General features: G+C 41.5%; 1 protein-coding gene across 4 annotated transcripts in view; it reads right to left on the bottom strand.

The window, feature by feature from the left end:
- The window catches only part of cstf2 (cleavage stimulation factor, 3' pre-RNA, subunit 2), a 33,486-nt gene that overhangs the window by 5,339 nt on the left and 8,341 nt on the right, over positions 1-19,806 (bottom strand). The window contains exons 4-13 of one of the 4 annotated variants that reach the window (XM_024387630.2): positions 12,694-12,830; positions 12,437-12,556; positions 12,099-12,221; positions 11,370-11,469; positions 9,973-10,032; positions 1,246-1,345; positions 950-1,119; positions 782-904; positions 471-595; positions 307-381 (exon numbers count right to left, since the gene is read on the bottom strand). In XM_024387630.2, the coding sequence (XP_024243398.1) occupies positions 307-381; positions 471-595; positions 782-904; positions 950-1,119; positions 1,246-1,345; positions 9,973-10,032; positions 11,370-11,469; positions 12,099-12,221; positions 12,437-12,556; positions 12,694-12,830 (1,133 nt within the window). Of the gene's footprint in view, positions 1-306; positions 382-470; positions 596-781; positions 1,120-1,245; positions 1,346-9,972; positions 10,033-11,369; positions 11,470-12,098; positions 12,222-12,436; positions 12,557-12,693; positions 12,831-13,502; positions 13,559-19,806 lie in introns of all 4 variants that reach the window. The other 3 variants (XM_024387632.2, XM_024387629.2, XM_024387631.2) reach the window with 3 other exon arrangements.

The following is a 19,806-nucleotide window of genomic DNA, read 5'->3' as shown; positions in this document are numbered from 1 at the left end:
ACTTATGTAATCAAGACAGTGTTTTTTTTTATACAAATGTTTGAATTGTTCTTCCACTTTGACATTAGGGTATTTTGTGCAGATCATTGACCAAAATAAATCACAATTAAATACATTTCAATCACACTTTAACACAACAAAATGTGGAAAAAGTCAATAGATGTGAATACTTTCTGAAGGCACTTAATGCTCTAGTTTCTCTAGACAGCCAACACTAATTTGAGCCAATATCTTCTAGTACTAGCCAGGCATTTTAAGGTGAAACTGAAAGTTAATCGTGACACAATGGTGACATGACAAACCCACCTTCTCATGGTCCTGTGAAGTCACCTGGCTTTGCCCTGGGCTGAAGCTACCTCCAGACTGTGGTACACCAGGACCCTGAAAAAAAACAGTTATTAGAACTGTTTTCTTTCATTTCTTTTGACAAAGACCTAATGTTGAAGACATTTGCTGTAGGTAGGCAGTACCGGTCTGGCAGTTGGAGGGGCATTAGGATTCATGGAGTGAGGGGGGGGACCCTGCATTCCTTGGGCCATGGGAACCCTCTGGCCTGACACTGGTCCACGGGTGTCCACCGCTCTGGGGTCACGACCTTTAGAAACAACAGCCATTCCTCACGTGATTACTCATTACAGATCTGATCTAACTAGTCTAAGCACAGGAGCTTTTCCACCTGTTTTCCACACAATTCTAAATTATGGCAATAATGCTTCTTATAAAATGTCTGCTAATAAAATAAACTTAATTGGACTTGACGTTAATACTGTGATGTGGTTACCTCTTGTCTCCATGGGGGGTCCCCTGGGCTCCATCATGGGTGGTCCCCGGGGCTCCCCCATCATGCCCCTGGATTCACCCATGGGGGGTCCCCGGGGCTCCCCCATCATGCCCCTGGGTTCACCCATGGGGGGTCCCCGGGGCTCCCCCATCATGCCCCTGGGTTCACCCATGGGGGGTCCCCGGGGCTCTCCCATCATGCCCCTGGGTTCACCCATGGGGGGTCCTCTCATGTCGTGAGGTGGCCTCATGTCCGAAGGAGGCCCGCCAACGATCTGGTTCATGTGCATGGGGGGCCCCTGGTGTGGTGGGGGGGCGCCAATGAAGGCTCCTCCCCGACTGGACACAAAGAGAACAGAATAAGCCAGTCAGTCGTTCACAGAAATTGAAAAGGTGCTTTAAGAATGCAATTGATTTAACTCAATGACGGTAAAACTACACTAACAACAATGGCTCCTCTTTCACCTGGGTTCGATGACCTCTCCTGTGACTGAGAGCAGGGTTCCTCCTCGGGGGTCGTTGGGGCCGTCGCCAAGCAGGCCTCTGGGGGGGATACCACCTGGTCCTGAGGGGGGTATACATCAGTCAGCTATAGACATGTCGGAGGGACACCACCTATCACAGAACACAACATCACTACACCGTAATGCATCCAAAGAACTACAGTTCTAATTCTATGGTCATGTCACTCATCACACCATGGTGATTTAATTTCACAATGACTCCCATAGGTCACACAGAAAGACACACTAACCACAGCACAGAAATGACCCATCACACCAGACAGAGGACCGAGGTAAAAACAACAAGGAGTTTTATACAAAAGGAGCACGGCATATCTTTGAAAATGTTCCGTTTTCAAGTCGTTTGCCTACTTGCGTCTTGCACATCTGGTATTGTTGGACCGGACACGTCAATAGAAGAGGCATGTGTTAGCGACATGAAAAAAGGCCATTGGTGTTACCATGAAATTGCTAAAACAGCATTAGCACAAATCTATTTTGTTGACTACAATAAATGTATTAATCCCATTCCTCATCATGGAATTTTCTAACAGGTGATTACAATTGAGGTTATTTGTTCATGCGGCCGCCTTTGGAAAATCACACTTGTATCTTGGGACTATTGTTCATATTTGCAGTTGCATCACACTGACATGATAGGGTGTGAATGTGTATTTTTAGCCTGAAGTAAAACACCCACTGCATGACCAGTCAGATTAACAATACATTTCTAAATGACAAAAATGTATTTACTCTAACAGGACATAATTTATGCTCTCATGGTCTAAAAAGAGTCCATATTAACAAAAGGAAACTGAAGGACTAACAGTACAGTTAGATATCAATTTTTAAAAACTGTACCATAGAGGTACAAAATAAGTTAGAGGAAAAACAAAAAGAAATGGGGGAACTTACTCAAGAAAGAGCAAGTGTAATATATTATATAAATAAATCGAAATGGAATGCACCAAATTATTTTACAATCTTCAACATAGAAATGCTACAATTTTTTTTTATTGAAACATGTTAAATGGAGTCACGCATGATACTCTTTTCAAAATATTGTTCAGTGTAAGTGAAGTACGTTAAGAATATGTTTCCATTTCAGTTTCCTCCATCTCCACTAACCAAAGCTAATTGTATGGATTTTTTCCCTATTAATAACGTAAAATTAACATCTGTACAGAAAGACTCATGTGAAAGCCAAATTGCAGAGGAGGAACTTCTTGATGCAATTAAAGCCTTTATCGCTGGGAAAACTCCAGGGCTGGATGTCATACCAGTGGAAGTATACCAAACATGTATTTTTAGATATACTTAGTAGACCAATATTAGCATGTTTTAAGCACTCCTATATAAACAGATTACACAACAAGAAGGTTGGATTTCATTATTACTGAAACAGGATCCAAGTGATATATATATATATTAATCTCCGAGGTCGACCGATTAATCGGAATGGCCGATTAATTAGGGCCGATTTCAAGTTTTCATAACTATCAGAAATCTGTATTTTTGGGCGCAGATTTAAAAAAAATAAAAAAAAAATGGTATACCTTTATTTAACTAGGCAAGTCAGCTAAGAACACATTCTTATTTTCAATGACAGCCTAGGAACGGTAGGTTAACTGCCTTGTTCAGGGGCAGAACGATAGATTTTCACCTTGTCAGCTCGGGGGATTCAATCTTGCAACCTTACAGTTAACTAGTCCAACGCAATAACGACCTGCCTCTCTCTCTCGTTGCACTCCACAAGGAGACTGCCTGTTACGAGAATGCAGTAAGCCAAGGTAAGTTGCTAGCTAGCATTAAACTTATCTTTAAAAAAACAATCAATCAGAATCACTAGTTAACTACACATGGTTGATGATATTACTAGATATTATCTAGCGTGTCCTGCGTTGCATATAATCTGACTGAGCATACAAGTATCTGACTGAGCGGTGGTAGGCAGAAGCAGGCGCGTAAACATGAATTCAAACAGCACTTTCGTGCGTTTTGCCAGCAGCTCTTCGTTGTGCGTCAAGCATTGCGCTGTTTATGACTACAAGCCTATCAACTCCCGAGATGAGGCTGGTGCAACCGAAGTGAAATGGCTAGCTAGTTAGCGCACGCTAATAGTGTTTCAAACATCACTCGCTCTGAGCCTTCTAGTAGTTGTTCCCCTTGCTCTGCATGGGTAACACTGCTTCGATGGTGGCTGTTGTCGTTGTGTTGCTGGTTCGAGCCCAGGGAGGAGCGAGGAGAGGGACGGAAGATATACCGTTACACTGGCAATACTAAAGTGCCTATAAAAACATCCAATAGTCAAAGGTTAATGAAATACAAATGGTATAGAGAGAAATAGTCCTATAATAACTACAACCTAAAACTTCTTACCTGGGAATATTGAAGACTCTTGTTAAAAGGAACCACCAGCTTTCATATGTTCTCATGTTCTGTAGGTACTGAAACGTTAACTTTCTTACATAGCACATATTGCACTTTTACTTTCTTCTCCAACACTTTGTTTTTGCATTATTTAAACCAAATCTGAACATGTTTCATTATTTACATGAGGCAAAATAGATTTTATAGATGTATTATATTAAGTTAAAATAAGTGTTCATTCAGTATTGTTGTAATTGTCATTATTACAAATAAAAGTTAAAATATATACATTTTATTTTAAAATCGGCCGATTTATCGGTATCGGCTTTTTTGGTCATCCAATAATTGGTATCGGCGTTGAAGAATCATAATCGGTCGACCTCATATATACATACACACACACACTGCTAAAAAAATAAAGGGAACACTAAAATAACACATCCTAGATCTGAATGAATGAAATATTCTTATTAAATACTTTTTTCTTTACATAGTTGAATGTGCTGACAACAAAATCACACAAAAATGATCAATGGAAATCAGATTTATCAACCCATGGAGGTCTGGATTTGGAGGAGTCACACTCAAAATGAAAGTGGAAAACCACACTACAGGCTGATCCAACTTTGATGTAATGCCCTTAAAACAAGTCAAAATGAGGCTCAGTAGTGTGTGTGGCCTCCACGTGCCTGTATGACCTCCCTACAACGCCTGGGCATGCTCCTGATGAGGTGGCGGATGGTCTCCTGAGGGATCTCCTCCCAGACCTGGACTAAAGCATCCACCAACTCCTGGACAGTCTGTGGTGCAACGTGGCGTTGGTGGATGGAGCGAGACATGATGTCCCAGATGTGCTCAATTGGATTCAGGTCTGGGGAACGGGCGGGCCAGTCCATAGTATCAATGCCTTTCTCTTGCAGGAACTGCTGACACACTCTAGCCACATGAGGTCTAGCATTGTCTTGCAATAGGAGGAACCCAGGGCCAACCGCACCAGCATATGGTCTCACAAGGGGTCTGAGGATCTCATCTCGGTACCTAATGGCAGTCAGGCTACCTCTGGCGAGCACATGGATGGCAGTGCGCCCCCCCCAAAGAAATGCCACCCCATACCATGACTGACCCACCGCCAAACCGGTCAAGCTGGAGGATGTTGCAGGCAGCATAACGTTCTCCACGGCGTCTCCAGACTCTGTCACGTCTGTCACATGTGCTCAGTGTGAACCTGCTTCATCTGTGAAGAGCACAGGGCGCCAGTGGCGAATTTGCCAATCTTGGTGTTCTCTGGCAAATGCCACACGTCCTGCACGGTGTTGGGCTTTAAGCACAACCCCCACCTGTGGACGTCGGGCCCTCATACCACCCTCATGGAGTCTGTTTCTGACTGTTTGAGCAGACACATGCACATTTGTGGCCTGCTGGAGGTCCTTTTGCAGGGCTCTGGCAGTGCTCCTCCTTGCACAAAGGCGGAGGTAGCGGTCCTGCTGCTGGGTTGTTGCCCTCCTACGGCCTCCTCCACATCTCCTGATGTACTGGCCTGTCTCCTGGTAGCGCCTCCATGTTCTGGACACTACGCTGACAGACACAGCAAACCTTCTTGCCACAGCTCGTATTGATGTGCCATCCTGGATGAGCTGCACTACCTGAGCCACTTGTGTGGGTTGTAGACTCCGTCTCATGCTACCACTAGAGTGAAAGCACCGCCAGCATTCAAAAGTGACCAAAACATCTGCCAGGAAGCATAGGAACTGAGAAGTGGTCACCACCTGCAGAACCACTCCTTTATTGGGGGTGTCTTGCTAATTGCCTATAATTTCCACCTGTTGTCTATTCCATTTGCACAACAGCATGTGAAATGTATTGTCAATCAGTGTTGCTTCCTAAGTGGACAGTGATTTCACAGAAGTGTGATTTACTTAGAGTTACATTGTGTTGTTTAAGTGTTCCCTTTATTTTTTGAGCAGTGTATATATAAAGAACCAGTCCATTAAAAAAATTGGAGGCCTCTTACACTTCAGTGTTGTGATGCAAAAATAGCTAAATGCTTGGCGCATAGAATTTAAAAAAAGGTTTTGTCAGATATTATTCATCCTAATCAGACAGGTTTTTAACATGGACGACACATTGGAGATAAGAGAAGTAATGGAAACAATAGAAAACCAGGCCTGGTATTCATAGCAGCCTTTAAAAAGGCTTTTGATAAAGTACGACTGCAGTTCATATATAAATGCCTGGAATATTTCAATTTCGGAGAATCTCTTATAAAATGGGTTAAAGTTATGTATAGTAATGCTAGGTGTTAAATTGTAAATAATGTCTACATCTCAGAAAGTTTTAAACTGTCGAGGAGTAAAACAAGGTTGTCCATTTTCCACATATCTATTTATTATTTCCATTGAAATGTTAGCTGTTAAAAGTAGACCCAAACAATAATATTAAGGGATTAGAAATCCGTACACTGATGATTCATGTTGTTTTCTTTTAAAACCACAATTAGAATCCCTCCACAGCCTCAGAGGATCTAGATAGTTTTTCTAACCTCTCTGGATTAAAACCACATTATGATAAGTGTATTATCAATATTACATATTGGATCAATAAAAAAATGCAACTTTTACATTACTGTGTAGTTTACCAATAAAATGGTCTGATGGTGATGTGGACATAACTTGTTATACATATCCTGAAAGAAAGAAATGATCTCACTCCAATAACTTTTAATAGAAAGTTGGCAAAAATAGATAAGATCTTACTACCATTGAAAGAAAAATAGCTGTCTATTTGTGGAAAAATCCCAGATTAACTCTAGTCAAATCACAGTTTACCTATTTGCTTATGGTTTTGCCTAAACCTAGTGACCTGCTTTTTAAATTATATGAACAAAAAAAAATATTCACTTTTATCTGGAATGGCAAGCCAGACAAAATTAAAAGGGCCTATCTATTTAACGAACATGAATTCGGAGGGCAGAAATGAAATATTAAAGCATTAGCCCTCTCACTAGAGGCATCAGTCGTACAAAAGTTATACTTAGTCATTTAATAGAGAAATCCGAAATGGTTAAGACTGTCTCACCCCATGTTCAAGAATGGCCTTTTTCCCTTTATTCAGATTACAACTGCTCGCTTTCGGTTATTTGAAAACAAAATCTCCAAAATATCGTTATTTTTTTTAAACAAGCCTTAGAAAGTTGGATGAAATTTCAGTTCAATCCACCTGAAAAGACAACAAATAATACAACAAATAGTGGTTAAACTCAAATATACTAATTGATTAAAAAAAATAAAAAAATCCCCCTTTTCTACATTTAGCGAAAAATAAAACTAATCTTTGTAAATTATATCATAAATAGGATATATGGAGTTGTCATACATGCAGCTAACAAACACAAATGGAAATGTCTGCTCTACCCAAAATTACAACCAACTAATTGCAGCATTACCATAAAAATGGAAGAGGCAAAAGTAAGGAACTTGTCTGTTGGCCCTGCATTAAATACCAAAAATGGTTAAATAAAACTGTGATAAATAAAAAAATGTATACCAATTTCATTGAAGGACCCCCCAAAAATGACAGCTGTGCCATATACATTTCTAAATAGTTGGGAAGAGATTTGCAATATACCGATTATATGGCACATGGTTTATGAATTGACAAGCAAAATTATGCCGGATTCAAAACGTCTAATTTTTCAATTTAAATTATACAAAATTCTTGCGACAGACACACAGTTGAAGTCGGAAGTTTACAAATATCTTAACCAAATACATTTAAACTCAATATCACAATTCCCGACATTTAATCCTAATAAAATGTTCTTGTCTTACAATGGGTCAGAAGTTTACATACACTCAATTAGTATTCGGAAGCATTGCCTTTAAATTGTTTAACTTTGATCAAACATTTCTGGTAGCTTTCCACAAGCTTTCCACAATAAGTTGGGTGAATTTTGGCCCATTCCTCCTGACAGAGCCGATGTAACTGAGTCAGGTTTGTAGGCCTCCTTGCTTGCACACGCTTTTTCAGTTCTGTCCACAAATTTTCTATGGGATTGAGGTCAGGGCTTTGTGATGGCCACTCCAATACCTTGACTTTGTTGTCCTAAAGCCATTTTTCCACAACTTTGGAAGTATCCTTGGTGTCATTGTCCATTTGCGACCAAGCTTTAACTTCCTGACTGATGTCTTGAGATGTTGCTTCAATATAATCCACATAATTTTCCATCCTCATGATGCTATTTTTTTGAAGTGACCAGTCCCTCCTGCAGCAAAGCACCCCCACAACATGATGCTGCCACTTCCATGCTTCACAGTTGGGATGGTGTTCTTCAGCTTGCAAGGATCCCTCTTTTTCCTCCAAACATAACGATGGTCGTTATGGCCAAACAGTTCTATTTTTGTTCTTTCATCAGACCAGGTTTCCTTCCTGAGCGGTATAACGGTTGCGTGGTCCCATGGTGTTTATACTTGCGTACTATCGTTTGTACCTTCAGGCGTTTGGAAATTGCTCCCAAGGATTAACCAGACTTGTGGAGGTCTACAATTTTTTTTCCTGAGGTCTTGGCTGATTTCTTTTGATTTTCCCATGATGTCAAGCAAAGAGGCACTGAGTTTGAAGGTAGGCCTTGAAATACATCCACAGGTACACCTCCAATTGACCTCATATTATGTCAATTAGCCTATCAGAAGCTTCTAAAGCCATGATATCATTTTCTGGAATTTTCCAAGCTGTTTAAAAGGCAGTCAACTTTGTGTAGGTAAACTTCTGACCCACTGGAATTGTGATACAGTGAAATAATCTGTTTGTAAACAATAGTTGGAAAAATTACTTGTGTCATGCACAAAGTAGGTGTCCTAACCGACTTGCCAAAACAATAGTTTGTTAACAAGAAATTTGTGGAGTGGTTGAAAAACGAGTTTTAATGACTCCAACCTAAATGTATGTAAACTTCCGACTAACTGTATGTATGCATGTATGTGCTGGGCGATATGGACAAAATATCATGTCACCGTATACAAATGGTATTTGACAGCATATTGTTTTTAAATTATAAAATGTCTAAATTAGCTTTATAAGTAGTGCATGACCTCAGTGTCAACATATACATTCTAAGTGATTTCAATGGTCTTTCTCCATTCTTATCGTTTCAGAAAATGTTAAATTCAACCCCAATTTTGTTGTTGTTGCATTTTCATACATTTCTTGATTTCATGCACACATTTGAGATCATTTCGACACTGCCATGTAGGGCTTCACGATACGGGAAAACAATCTAAACTTTATTTTGAACCAAATGTTGCAATAGCGATTTGACTTATGATTTAGAGCTAAACACTTGGGTAAAATGTTGGAATCATGGAAATAGAATGACTATTCTAATTCTATAGTTAGAATATGGTGGGCAATTTAAATAGTGTTGTTTGACATGAAAACAAATGAAAATGCCAGGGAGGAGTTAGTGATAGGAACCAAAGTATTGATAATTGTTTCCTAGGGGACCCTATAATCTTTGGCTACATTGTCTGTTCTCTCTTAGCTACTTCATGTAGCTAACCTATTAATGCTTCTTGTATTCCTCTTTGATTTAGAAGGTACTGTTGCACAAACAGCATGTTGATTTAGGTGTACACCATCACTGGTATTATCAGGCTCTATAACTAATTATGTTTGCTCTAACTCAGTACATTATCTAGCTACCTAGCGATTAGCGGCTTTAGGCCCAACTTGCAAAGAAAAACTAGCAGATGTAAGCAACACAAACTAAGTGTAATTATAGAACGCTACTGGAAGAATATATGAAGAAGCAAAGTGAAAACAGCATTGTTGCATTGACCATGCAGACTGAATACAAGTGTCTTGTGGTCGAGGAACAACAAATGCGCTCCTTGAGTGACAGGGGGCAGGGCTAGGTCTGTGTGGAAACCGGCATTGAGAGAGCGAGAGGACTCAAGAAGCAAACTATAAAAATGGACGTTAAACACAGCGCATCATATTTAACAAACCAAACATTGAAATACCGTTATAGAAGGTGAAGTAAAAACCCAAATCGGTCCATGAATCAATACAGGTTTATCGTAAAATACAGTATACTGCCCAGCATACATACATACTTTACCCAAAAAACATATGGGGGATTGGAAATGGTGCAGACAATTACATTAATGGGAGCAACAATCTATCCGCAATATTAAAGCCGATCCACCACCTGAAATTAAAATATATAAAAAAATAATGCATGCGCTCAAGAGACAGCCTATAACAGTTGGCTTGGCTGGAGTCTGGGACAGGCCAGAGCCTGGGGTTAGGGTGTGAGTGATACCTTGAGGCCGCTCGATAGCAGCTTGCCCAGACGATCCTACGGGAGAGTGCTGGAGGTTTCCTGAGCCAGCATTAAGTGAAAAAAACAAACAGGAGACAACTCAGAGAGCAAAGCAGCAACACATAGGAGTGCACCCACCGCATGCCACACTGACAGAGAAGCCCACAGACTTCATAGCAGGAGCTCAGAACACACACAGAAAGCAGCACTACTGACATGGATGGCTGAAGTGGATGAGGTGGCAGAGGTGCGTTTAGTGGTTAAAATGTACACACACGTGTGTGTGTGTGTGTGTGTGTGTGTGTGTGTGTGTGTATGTATGTATGTATGTATGTATGTATGTATGTATGTATGTATGTATGTATGTATGTATGTATATATATATATATATATATATATATATATACGTGGTTAAAATGTACACACACATGTGTGTATATATATATATATATATATCAGATAGAAATGTACTTATGTTCTTAATCCCCCCAAGAAAATAGTCTCGGTAATCTTTACATAGTTGGACAATCATCAGGCTCCCGAGTAGAGCAGCGGTCTAAGGCACTGCATCTCAGTCCTAAAGGCGTCATGGGAGACACCTCGAATCCAGGCTGTATCACAACCGGCTGTGATTGGGAGTCCCATAGGGCGGCGCACAATTGGCCCAGCGTCGTCCGGGTTTGGCCGGTGTAGGCCATCATTGTAAATAAGAATTTGTTCTTAACTGACTTGCCTAGTTAAATAAAGGTTAAATAAATAAATCCAAAATAAAATCATGGCTGATCTATTACTTTAACTGCAATGCTATGATCTCATCCACCCGAGTTGGCCCCATGTCCTGAGGCACTTAAACCACTAGTTTCCTCTGCCACCAAGTGTCAACAAAGAGTAATGACATGCACAGGAGGAAAGGAAGACATGAACAGGTAATGCTAAGACTTAACTGGTAAATACTTCAATTGAAGCCCCGGCTAGGAATGGATGGATTGTAATGCCATTAAAACTAGTTTCATTGGAGACACAGGGGACAAGGTAATCTAACATGCCTATCGATAGGAACGGGACCTCCCTGAGGCATTCCTATCGGTGGCTGTATCCCACCTGGGGTGAGATGGCAAGGTGAAGCACAACAGGGGTGCCCCTTTGACTTTTGGATACCGAGAGGCTGTCTATGGGTGTGGGTGTGTGTGTTGGTTCTTCTATCCTTGTGGAGACCTAAAATCCCCACAAGGATAGTAAAACAAGGAAAATTCTCCATTGTGGGGACATTTCCCACATCCCGATTAGGACAAAAGCTATTTTAAGCTTAGGGGTTAGGTTTAAGAAAATGTATTTTAGGTCCCCATGAGGATAGAACATAAACGTGTGTGTGTGAGAGATAAAGGGTCTCTCTTTACCTGGTGGTCCCACTAGTCCCTGCCCTGGCATGGGCCCAGGTCCTCCACCTATGGGAGGGGGCTGCATCATCTGGGGGGCTCCGTTCATGTGCATGCCCGGCTGACGACCACACACACAACCAGACATTAGGACGGGGAACACCACACATGAATCATGTAACAATTATTAAAATGTACAGTACCAGTCAAAAGTTGACACCTACTCATTCCAGAGTTAGTTTATTTGTACTATTTTCTACATCGTTATTCTACAGTGAAGACATCAAAACTATGAAATAACACATATGGAATCATGCAGTAACCCCCCCCAAAAAAGTGTTTAACAAATCAAAATATATTTTATATTTGAGATTCTTCAAAGTAGCATTCCAGGTGAAGCTGATTGAGAGAATGCCAAGAGTGTGCAAAGCTGTCATCAAGGCAAAGGGTGACTACTTTAAAGAATCTAAAATACATTTTGACTTGTTTAACACATGATTCCATGTGTTATTTCATAGTTTTGATGTCCTCACTATTATTCCACAATTTAGAAAATAGTCTAAATAAAGAAAGACTCTGGAATGAGTAGGTGTCCAAACTTTTGACTGGTCCTAGATTTAGCATTAGAGATTGTGTAGGTTGATCTCAGATGTAGGAAACTGACAGATGGTCTTCAGTTGACCTAAATCATAATAAATTGAATGATTTGCTATTAAACAATTAGTTATGGGTCTGCCAAAGTGGAGTCACCATTGGCTGTGACTGGGAGACAGGAGCGTTGGGCAGTGGAATAGGCTGGTTGGCCACTGGCACTGGTCCAGCTTGACTGTTGGGAACCAATGGCTGCACTGGGGTTTGACGGTGAAGCATTTTCTACAGCAGAGGTCAAACGAGCAGAGGAACATCAAGTTAAACGTTGACGATTCTCTTGACGACAACATGTGCAACAATATCTCTGAATGAGTTCATGCTCAAGGTCTATGAAGAATACAATCTTAACCATTACGCTCTAAAGTCAGTAAGACACCTAACCCCATATCACTGGAGTGCATTTGCACTGACCCAAGTTTCGAGTAACCAGGTCTCACCAAGGCGATCTCAGGGTCTACGATCCTCATGACCACCTGGGCCTGGAGCAGGGCAAAGGCCAGCTGGGGGTTCTGCAACAGCATGTTCCTGGCCTCCTGGGGACTGTTTTGCACACACAGCTGGAGGGGATAATTACACCACAATGGGAGTCAAATGAATTTGTCTTTGGATTATCCACAAGTGACTGTCTATGCATGGATGTGATGATATACAATCTCAAAACAAGGAAACTGGGGTCTAAAGAGAGAAAACTCACCTTCATCTGTTTCATGAGCTCAAACATCTGCTCTGGGGGCAGACTGGCCACAGCTCTGCTTATAGACTCTGGAGCCTCATCTGGTATTATGTTGTCCCCGTAGGGAGACTCAATGATAGGGGCCCCTGTCCCCAAACCTAGGGGAGACAACAGGAGTTATGTCCGAAGAGTTATGCTGAAAGCTTCACACTACCAATTATTGAGAAGCAGCAAAACATGTCCCAACCCATTTTCAGATGTTTGCTATGGTGAATAGTGCACTGCACACATTCCATTGTGGTTAATCGTGCACTGCAGTGTAGCGGGCCAATAGACCTGCGGGTTCTGACATTACGGGATGAGATCATTACGGTGCAGTCTGCATTTTTTATGCTGCGGTTGTGAGTGGGCGGTCACAAAGACAGACACCTTTGGGATTAAAATATTTGTTGTCGTCCCGCAGATTATTTCAAAACTGACATTATCTGCTTTGCATGCACTAGCCTACCTATTGTATTAAAAGCACATCTGTCGCATTATTCACACTCAGAATTCGCTGCTTCAAGTTAAGTAGCATATCTCCTAGTTGGGCGTGCTAGATCAAGTGCACCTAGAATGTTTAGTCTCAATGAAATAGAGTAGACTGCCTATGCATGGACGGAGATTGACGTGGCATTAACTTTCCAAGGAAATTAAATATGATTTGACTATATTTTCCTACAGTAGCTGGGTTGCCATCCAATTTGCGACAGATTATCATGAGAATATTTTAAAATCTGCATTAAACAATTTGCACGGTTTCCCACCAGAGATGTTTCCATCAAACATACCTTTTGCGGATAAAAAGACTGCGCATGATGACGTAGTGCACATAAAAACACTTTTGCTGTTAAAAAAAAACACACAAAAACAAGTTAAATGGGTTTCCATCGCATTTTCAACTTTTTCAAATGTTTTAATTGAACCTTCATTTAACTACGCAAGTCAGTTAAGAACAAATTCTTATTTACAATGATGGCCTACCCCAGCCGATACTGGGCAAATTGTACTCCGCCCTATGGGACTCCCAATCACGGCCGGATGTGATACAGTCTTGATACGAACCAGGGACTGTAGTGACACCTCTTGCACGGAGATGCAGTGCCTTATGCAACTCGGGAACTCTGGTTGCCACAAAAACGGTTGCATTATACAGCGCATTCGGAAAGTATTCAGAAACCTTGACTTTTAGCACATTTTATGTTACCGCTTATTCTAAATTTGATTAAATAGTATATCCCCCCCTCAATCTACTATTAAATCTATTAAAATTTTTAAAAAACTGAAATGTCACATTTACATAAGTATTCAGACCCTTTACTCACTACTTTGTAGAAGCACCTTTCGCAGCAATTACATCAGAGTCTTCTTGGGTATGACGCTACAAGTTTGGCACACCTGTATTTGGGGAGTGTCTCGCAGGACAATCTCGGAACTCATGACACGCGATGGCGCCGACAGAGGGGTCTGTCTGCCTCGCTTCTCGTTCTTAGCAAACTTTGCAGTATTTTGTTGTGTATTATTTCTTACATTTTTATCCCAGAAAATGTTGTGTTATGCAATAGTTATTCCCGGCTGTATGTAATATCAGAGCGGCGGTAACTCACCAACACTAACAGTATTTTTGACTTTCCCGAAGCGGATAATTTGTTCGCGCCATCCAGGGCAATTTAACTGATTCTAGAGGCCAACACAAAACAACACTGGTGGAGAAGAAGAATTCGGAGCGGTCTTCTAGTCAGACTTAGGAGGAGCGCACACCACCCACCGCATCCGAGTATATTACTCGCCAATGTTCAGTCCATGGGAAACAAAGTTGACGAGATCAGGCAACGGTTTCTTTCCAGAGAGACATCAGGGATTGTAAAATAGTCCATTTCACAGAAACATGGCTCTCTCTGGATATTCTGTCGGAGTCAGTCTAGCCATCTGGATTCTCAGTTCAACGCGCCTCCAGGAAGGGTGGGGTGTATGTTTCATGATTAACAACTCATGGTGCAATTGTAATAACATACAGGAACTCAATTCCTTTTGTTCACCCGACCAAGAATACCGCAAACAAATGCTGATCGAATTCTCTTCGGTTATTGTCACAGCCGTGTATATCCCCCCTCAAGCTGATACCATGAGGGCCCTCAAACTTCACTGGACTTTATGCAAACCATAAATACTGAGGCTGCATTTATTGTAGCTGAGGATTTTAAAGAAAATTAGGAAAAGGCTACCTAAATTCTATCAGCATATCGACTGTAGTACTCACGCTGGAAAAACACCGACCATTGCTTCTCCAACTTCCGGGATGCATACAAGGCCCTACCCCGCCCTGCTTTTGGCAAATCTGACCATGACTCCATTTTGGTCATCCCTTCCTATAGGCAGAAACTCAAACAGCCATGAAGTGCTTTGTGAGGCTAGTTACGGAAAATACCACCGCCACCTTACCGGTCACTCTAGACCCACTTCCATTTGCTTACCACCCCAAAAGGTCCACAGACGATGCAATCGCCATCACACTACCCATGGGAATACCCGTGTAAGAATGCTGTTCATTGATTACAGCTCAGCATTCAACACCATAGTACCCTCCAAGCTCATCATTAAGCTCAGGGCCGTGGGTCTGAACCTCACCCTGTGCAATTGGGTCCTGGACTTCCTGACAGGCCACCCCTAGGTGGTGATGGTAGGAAACAACACCTACACTTCGCTGATACTCAACACTGGCGCCCCCACAAGGCTGCGTGCTAAGACCCCTCCTGTACTCCCTGTTCACCCATGACTGCGTGGCCATGCACGCCTCCAAGTCAATCATCAAGTTTGCAGACGACAACAGTAGTAGGCTTGGTTACCAACAATGACGAGACAGCCTACAGGGAAAAGGCGAGAGGCTCTGGGAGTGTGGTGTCAGGAAAATAACCTCTCAACGTCAACAAAAGAGATGATTGTGACCTTCAGGAAACAGCAGAGGGAGCCACCCCCTATCCACATCGACGGGACAGCAGAGGAGAAGGTGGAAAGCTTCAAGTTCCTCGGTGTACACATCACTGACGATCTGAAATGATCCACCCACACAGACAGCGCAACAGCACCTCTTCAACCTCAGGAGGCAGAAGAAATTTGGCTTGTCACCTAAAACTTCTACAGATGCACAATTTAGAGAATCCTGTCGGGCTGTATCACCGCCTGGTATGGCAACTGCACCACCCACTACGGCAGGGCTCTCCAGAGGGTGGTGCGGCCTGCAAAACACATCACCGGGGGCAAACTACTCCAGGACACCTACAGCACCCGATGTCACAGGAAGGCCAAAAAGCTCATCAAGGACAACAACCACCCGAGCCACAGCCTGTTCACCCCGCTGTCATCAGAAGGCAAGTACAGGTGCATCAAAGCTGGGACCGAGAGGCACTAGCAGAACGGCTGCTGCCTACATACAGACTTGAAATCATTGGCCACTTTAAGAAATGTAACACTAGTCACTTTAATAATATTCACATACAGTTGAAGTCAGAAGTTACATACACTTAGGTTGGAGTCATTAAAACTTGTTTTTCAACCACTCTACAAATGTATTGTTAAACTATAGCTTTGGCAAGTCGGTTAGGACATACAGTGCCTTGCGAAAGTATTCGGCCCCCTTGAACTTTGCGACCTTTTGCCACATTTCAGGCTTCAAACATAAAGATATAAAACTGTATTTTTTTGTGAAGAATCAACAACAAGTGGGACACAATCATGAAGTGGAACGACATTTACTGGATATTTCAAACTTTAACAAATCAAAAACTGAAAAATTGGGCGTGCAAAATTATTCAGCCCCTTTACTTTCAGTGCAGCAAACTCTCTCCAGAAGTTCAGTGAGGATCTCTGAATGATCCAATGTTGACCTAAATGACTAATGATGATAAATACAATCCACCTGTGTGTAATCAAGTCTCCGTATAAATGCACCTGCACTGTGATAGTCTCAGAGGTCCGTTAAAAGCGTAGAGAGCATCATGAAGAACAAGGAACACACCAGGCAGGTCCGAGATACTGTTGTGAAGAAGTTTAAAGCCGGATTTGGATACAAAAAGATTTAAACATCCCAAGGAGCACTGTGCAAGCGATAATATTGAAATGAAAGGAGTATCAGACCACTGCAAATCTACCAAGACCTGGCCGTCCCTCTAAACTTTCAGCTCATACAAGGAGAAGACTGATCAGAGATGCAGGCAAGAGGCCCATGATCACTCTGGATGAACTGCAGAGATCTACAGCTGAGGTGGGAGACTCTGTCCATAGGACAACAATCAGTCGTATATTGCACAAATCTGGCCTTCATGGAAGAGTGGCAAGAAGAAAGCAATTTCTTAAAGATATCCATAAAAAGTGTTGTTTAAAGTTTGCCACAAGCCACCTGGGAGACACACCAAACATGTGGAAGAAGGTGCTCTGGTCAGATGAAACCAAAATTGAACTTTTTGGCAAAAATGCAAAACGTTATGTTTGGCGTAAAAGCAACACAGCTCATCACCCTGAATACACCATCCCCACTGTCAAACATGGTGGTGACAGCATCATGGTTTGGGCCTGCTTTTCTTCAGCAGGGACAGGGAAGATGGTTAAAATTGATGGGAAGATGGATGGAGCCAAATACAGGACCATTCTGGAAGAAAACCTGATGGAGTCTGCAAAAGACCTGAGACTGGGACGGAGATTTGTCTTCCAACAAGAGAATGATCCAAAACATAATGCAAAATCTACAATGGAATGGTTCAAAAATAAACATATCCAGGTGTTAGAATGGCCATGTCAAAGTCCAGACCTGAATCCAATCGAGAATCTGTGGAAAGAACTGAAAACTGCTGTTCACAAATGCTCTCCATCCAACCTCACTGAGCTCGAGCTGTTTTGCAAGGAGGAATGGGAAAAAAATTCAGTCTCTCGATGTGCAAAACTGATAGAGACATACCCCAAGCGACTTACAGCTGTAATCGCAGCAAAAGGTGGCGCTACAAAGTATTAACTTAAGGGGGCTGAATAATTTCGCACGCCCAATTTTTCCGTTTTTGATTTGTTAAAAAAGTTTGAAATATCCAATAAATGTCGTTCCACTTCATGATTGTGTCCCACTTGTTGTTGATTCTTCACAAAAAAATACAGTTTTATATCTTTATGTTTGAAACCTGAAATGTGGCAAAAGGTCGCAAAGTTCAAGGGGGCCGAATACTTTCGCAAGGCACTGTACTTCGTGCATGACACAAGTAACTTTTCCAACAATTGTTTACAGACAGATTATTTCACTGTATCACAGTGGGTCAGAAGTTTACATACACTAAGTTGACTGTGCCTTTAAACAGCTTGGAAAATTCCAGAAAATTACGTCATGGCTTTAGAAGCTTCTGATAGGCTAATTGACATAATTGGAGTCAATTGGAGGTGTACCTGTGGATGTATTTCAAGGCCTACCTTCAAACTCAGTGCCTCTTTGCTTGACATCATGGGAAAATCAAAAGAAATCAGCCAAGACCTCAGGAAAAAAAATTGTAGACCTCCACAAGTCTGGTTAATCCTTGGGAGCAATTTCCAAACGCCTGAAGGTACAGCATTCATCTGTACAAACAATAGTATGCAAGTATTAACACCATGGGACCACGCAGCCATAATACTGCTCAGGAAGGAGATGCGTTCTGTCTCCTAGAGATGAACGTACGTTGGTGCAAAAAGTGCAACTCAATCCCAAAACAACAGCAAAGGACCTTGTGAAGATGCTGGAGGAAACAGGTACAAAAGTATCTATATCCACAGTAAAATGAGGAGGGACTGGTGCACTTCACAAAATAGATGGCATCATGAGATAGGATTTTTATGTGGATATATTGAAGCAACATTTCAAGACATCAGTCAGGACGTTAAAGCTCAGGTCGCAAATGGGTCTTCCAAATCGACAGTGACCCAAAGCATACTTAAAGTTGTGGCAAAATGGCTCTAGGACAACAAAGTCTAGGTATTGGAGTGGCCACCTCAATCCTATAGAACATTTATGGGCAGAACTGCAAAAGCGTGTGCGGGCAAGGATGCCTACAAACCTGACTCAGTTACATCAGCTCTGTCAGGAGGAATGGGTCAAAATTCACCCAACTTATTGTGGGAAGCTTGTGTAAGGTTACCCGAAACGTTTGACCCAAGTTAAACAATTTAAAGGCAATTCCACCAACTACTAATTGAGTGCATGTAAACTTCTGACCACTGGGAATGTGATGAAAGAAAGAAAAGCTGAAATAATTGTCTACTATTATTCTGACATTTCACATTCTTAAAATAAAGTGGTGATTCTAACTGACCTAATAGAGGGAATTTTTACTTGGATTAAATGTCAGGGAAAAACTGAGTTGAAATATATTTGGCTACGGTGTATGTAACAACTATCTTGCATTACTCTTCTCATATGTATATACTGTATTCTATACTATCTACTGTGTCTTAGTCTAGAAGCACAAGCATTTCGCTACACCCGCAATAACATCTCTAAACCCGTATGTGACCAATAATGTTATTTGATATCCTTCGACCTCATGGCTTGGTTTTTGCTCTGACATGCACAGTCAACTGTGGGACCTTATATAGACAGATGTGTGCCTTTCCAAATCATGTCTAATCAATTGAATTTACCACAGGTGGACTCCAAGCAAGTTCAAATCAAATTGTATTTGTCACATACACATGGTTAGCAGATGTTAATGCGACTGTAGCGAAATGCTTGTGCTTCTAGTTCCGACAATGCAGTAATAACCAACAAGTAATCTATCTAACAATTCCAAAACTACTACCTTATAGACAAGTGTAAGGGGATAAAGAATATGTACATAAAGATATATGAATGAGTGATGGTACAGAGCGGCATAGGCAAGATACAGTAGATGGTATTGAGTGCAGTATATACATATGAGATGAGTATGTAAACAAAGTGGCATAGTTAAAGTGGCTAGTGATACATGTATTACATAAAGATGCAGTAGATGATATAGAGTACAGTATATACGTATACATATGAGATGAATAATGTAGGGTATGTAAACATTATATTAGGTAGCATTGTTTAAAGTGGCTAGTGAT

Source organism: Oncorhynchus tshawytscha, linkage group LG21 (genome assembly GCF_018296145.1).
Source record: "Oncorhynchus tshawytscha isolate Ot180627B linkage group LG21, Otsh_v2.0, whole genome shotgun sequence".
Classification (NCBI taxonomy): Eukaryota; Metazoa; Chordata; class Actinopteri; order Salmoniformes; family Salmonidae; genus Oncorhynchus; species Oncorhynchus tshawytscha.
This window is presented reverse-complemented; position numbering and strand designations above follow the sequence as displayed.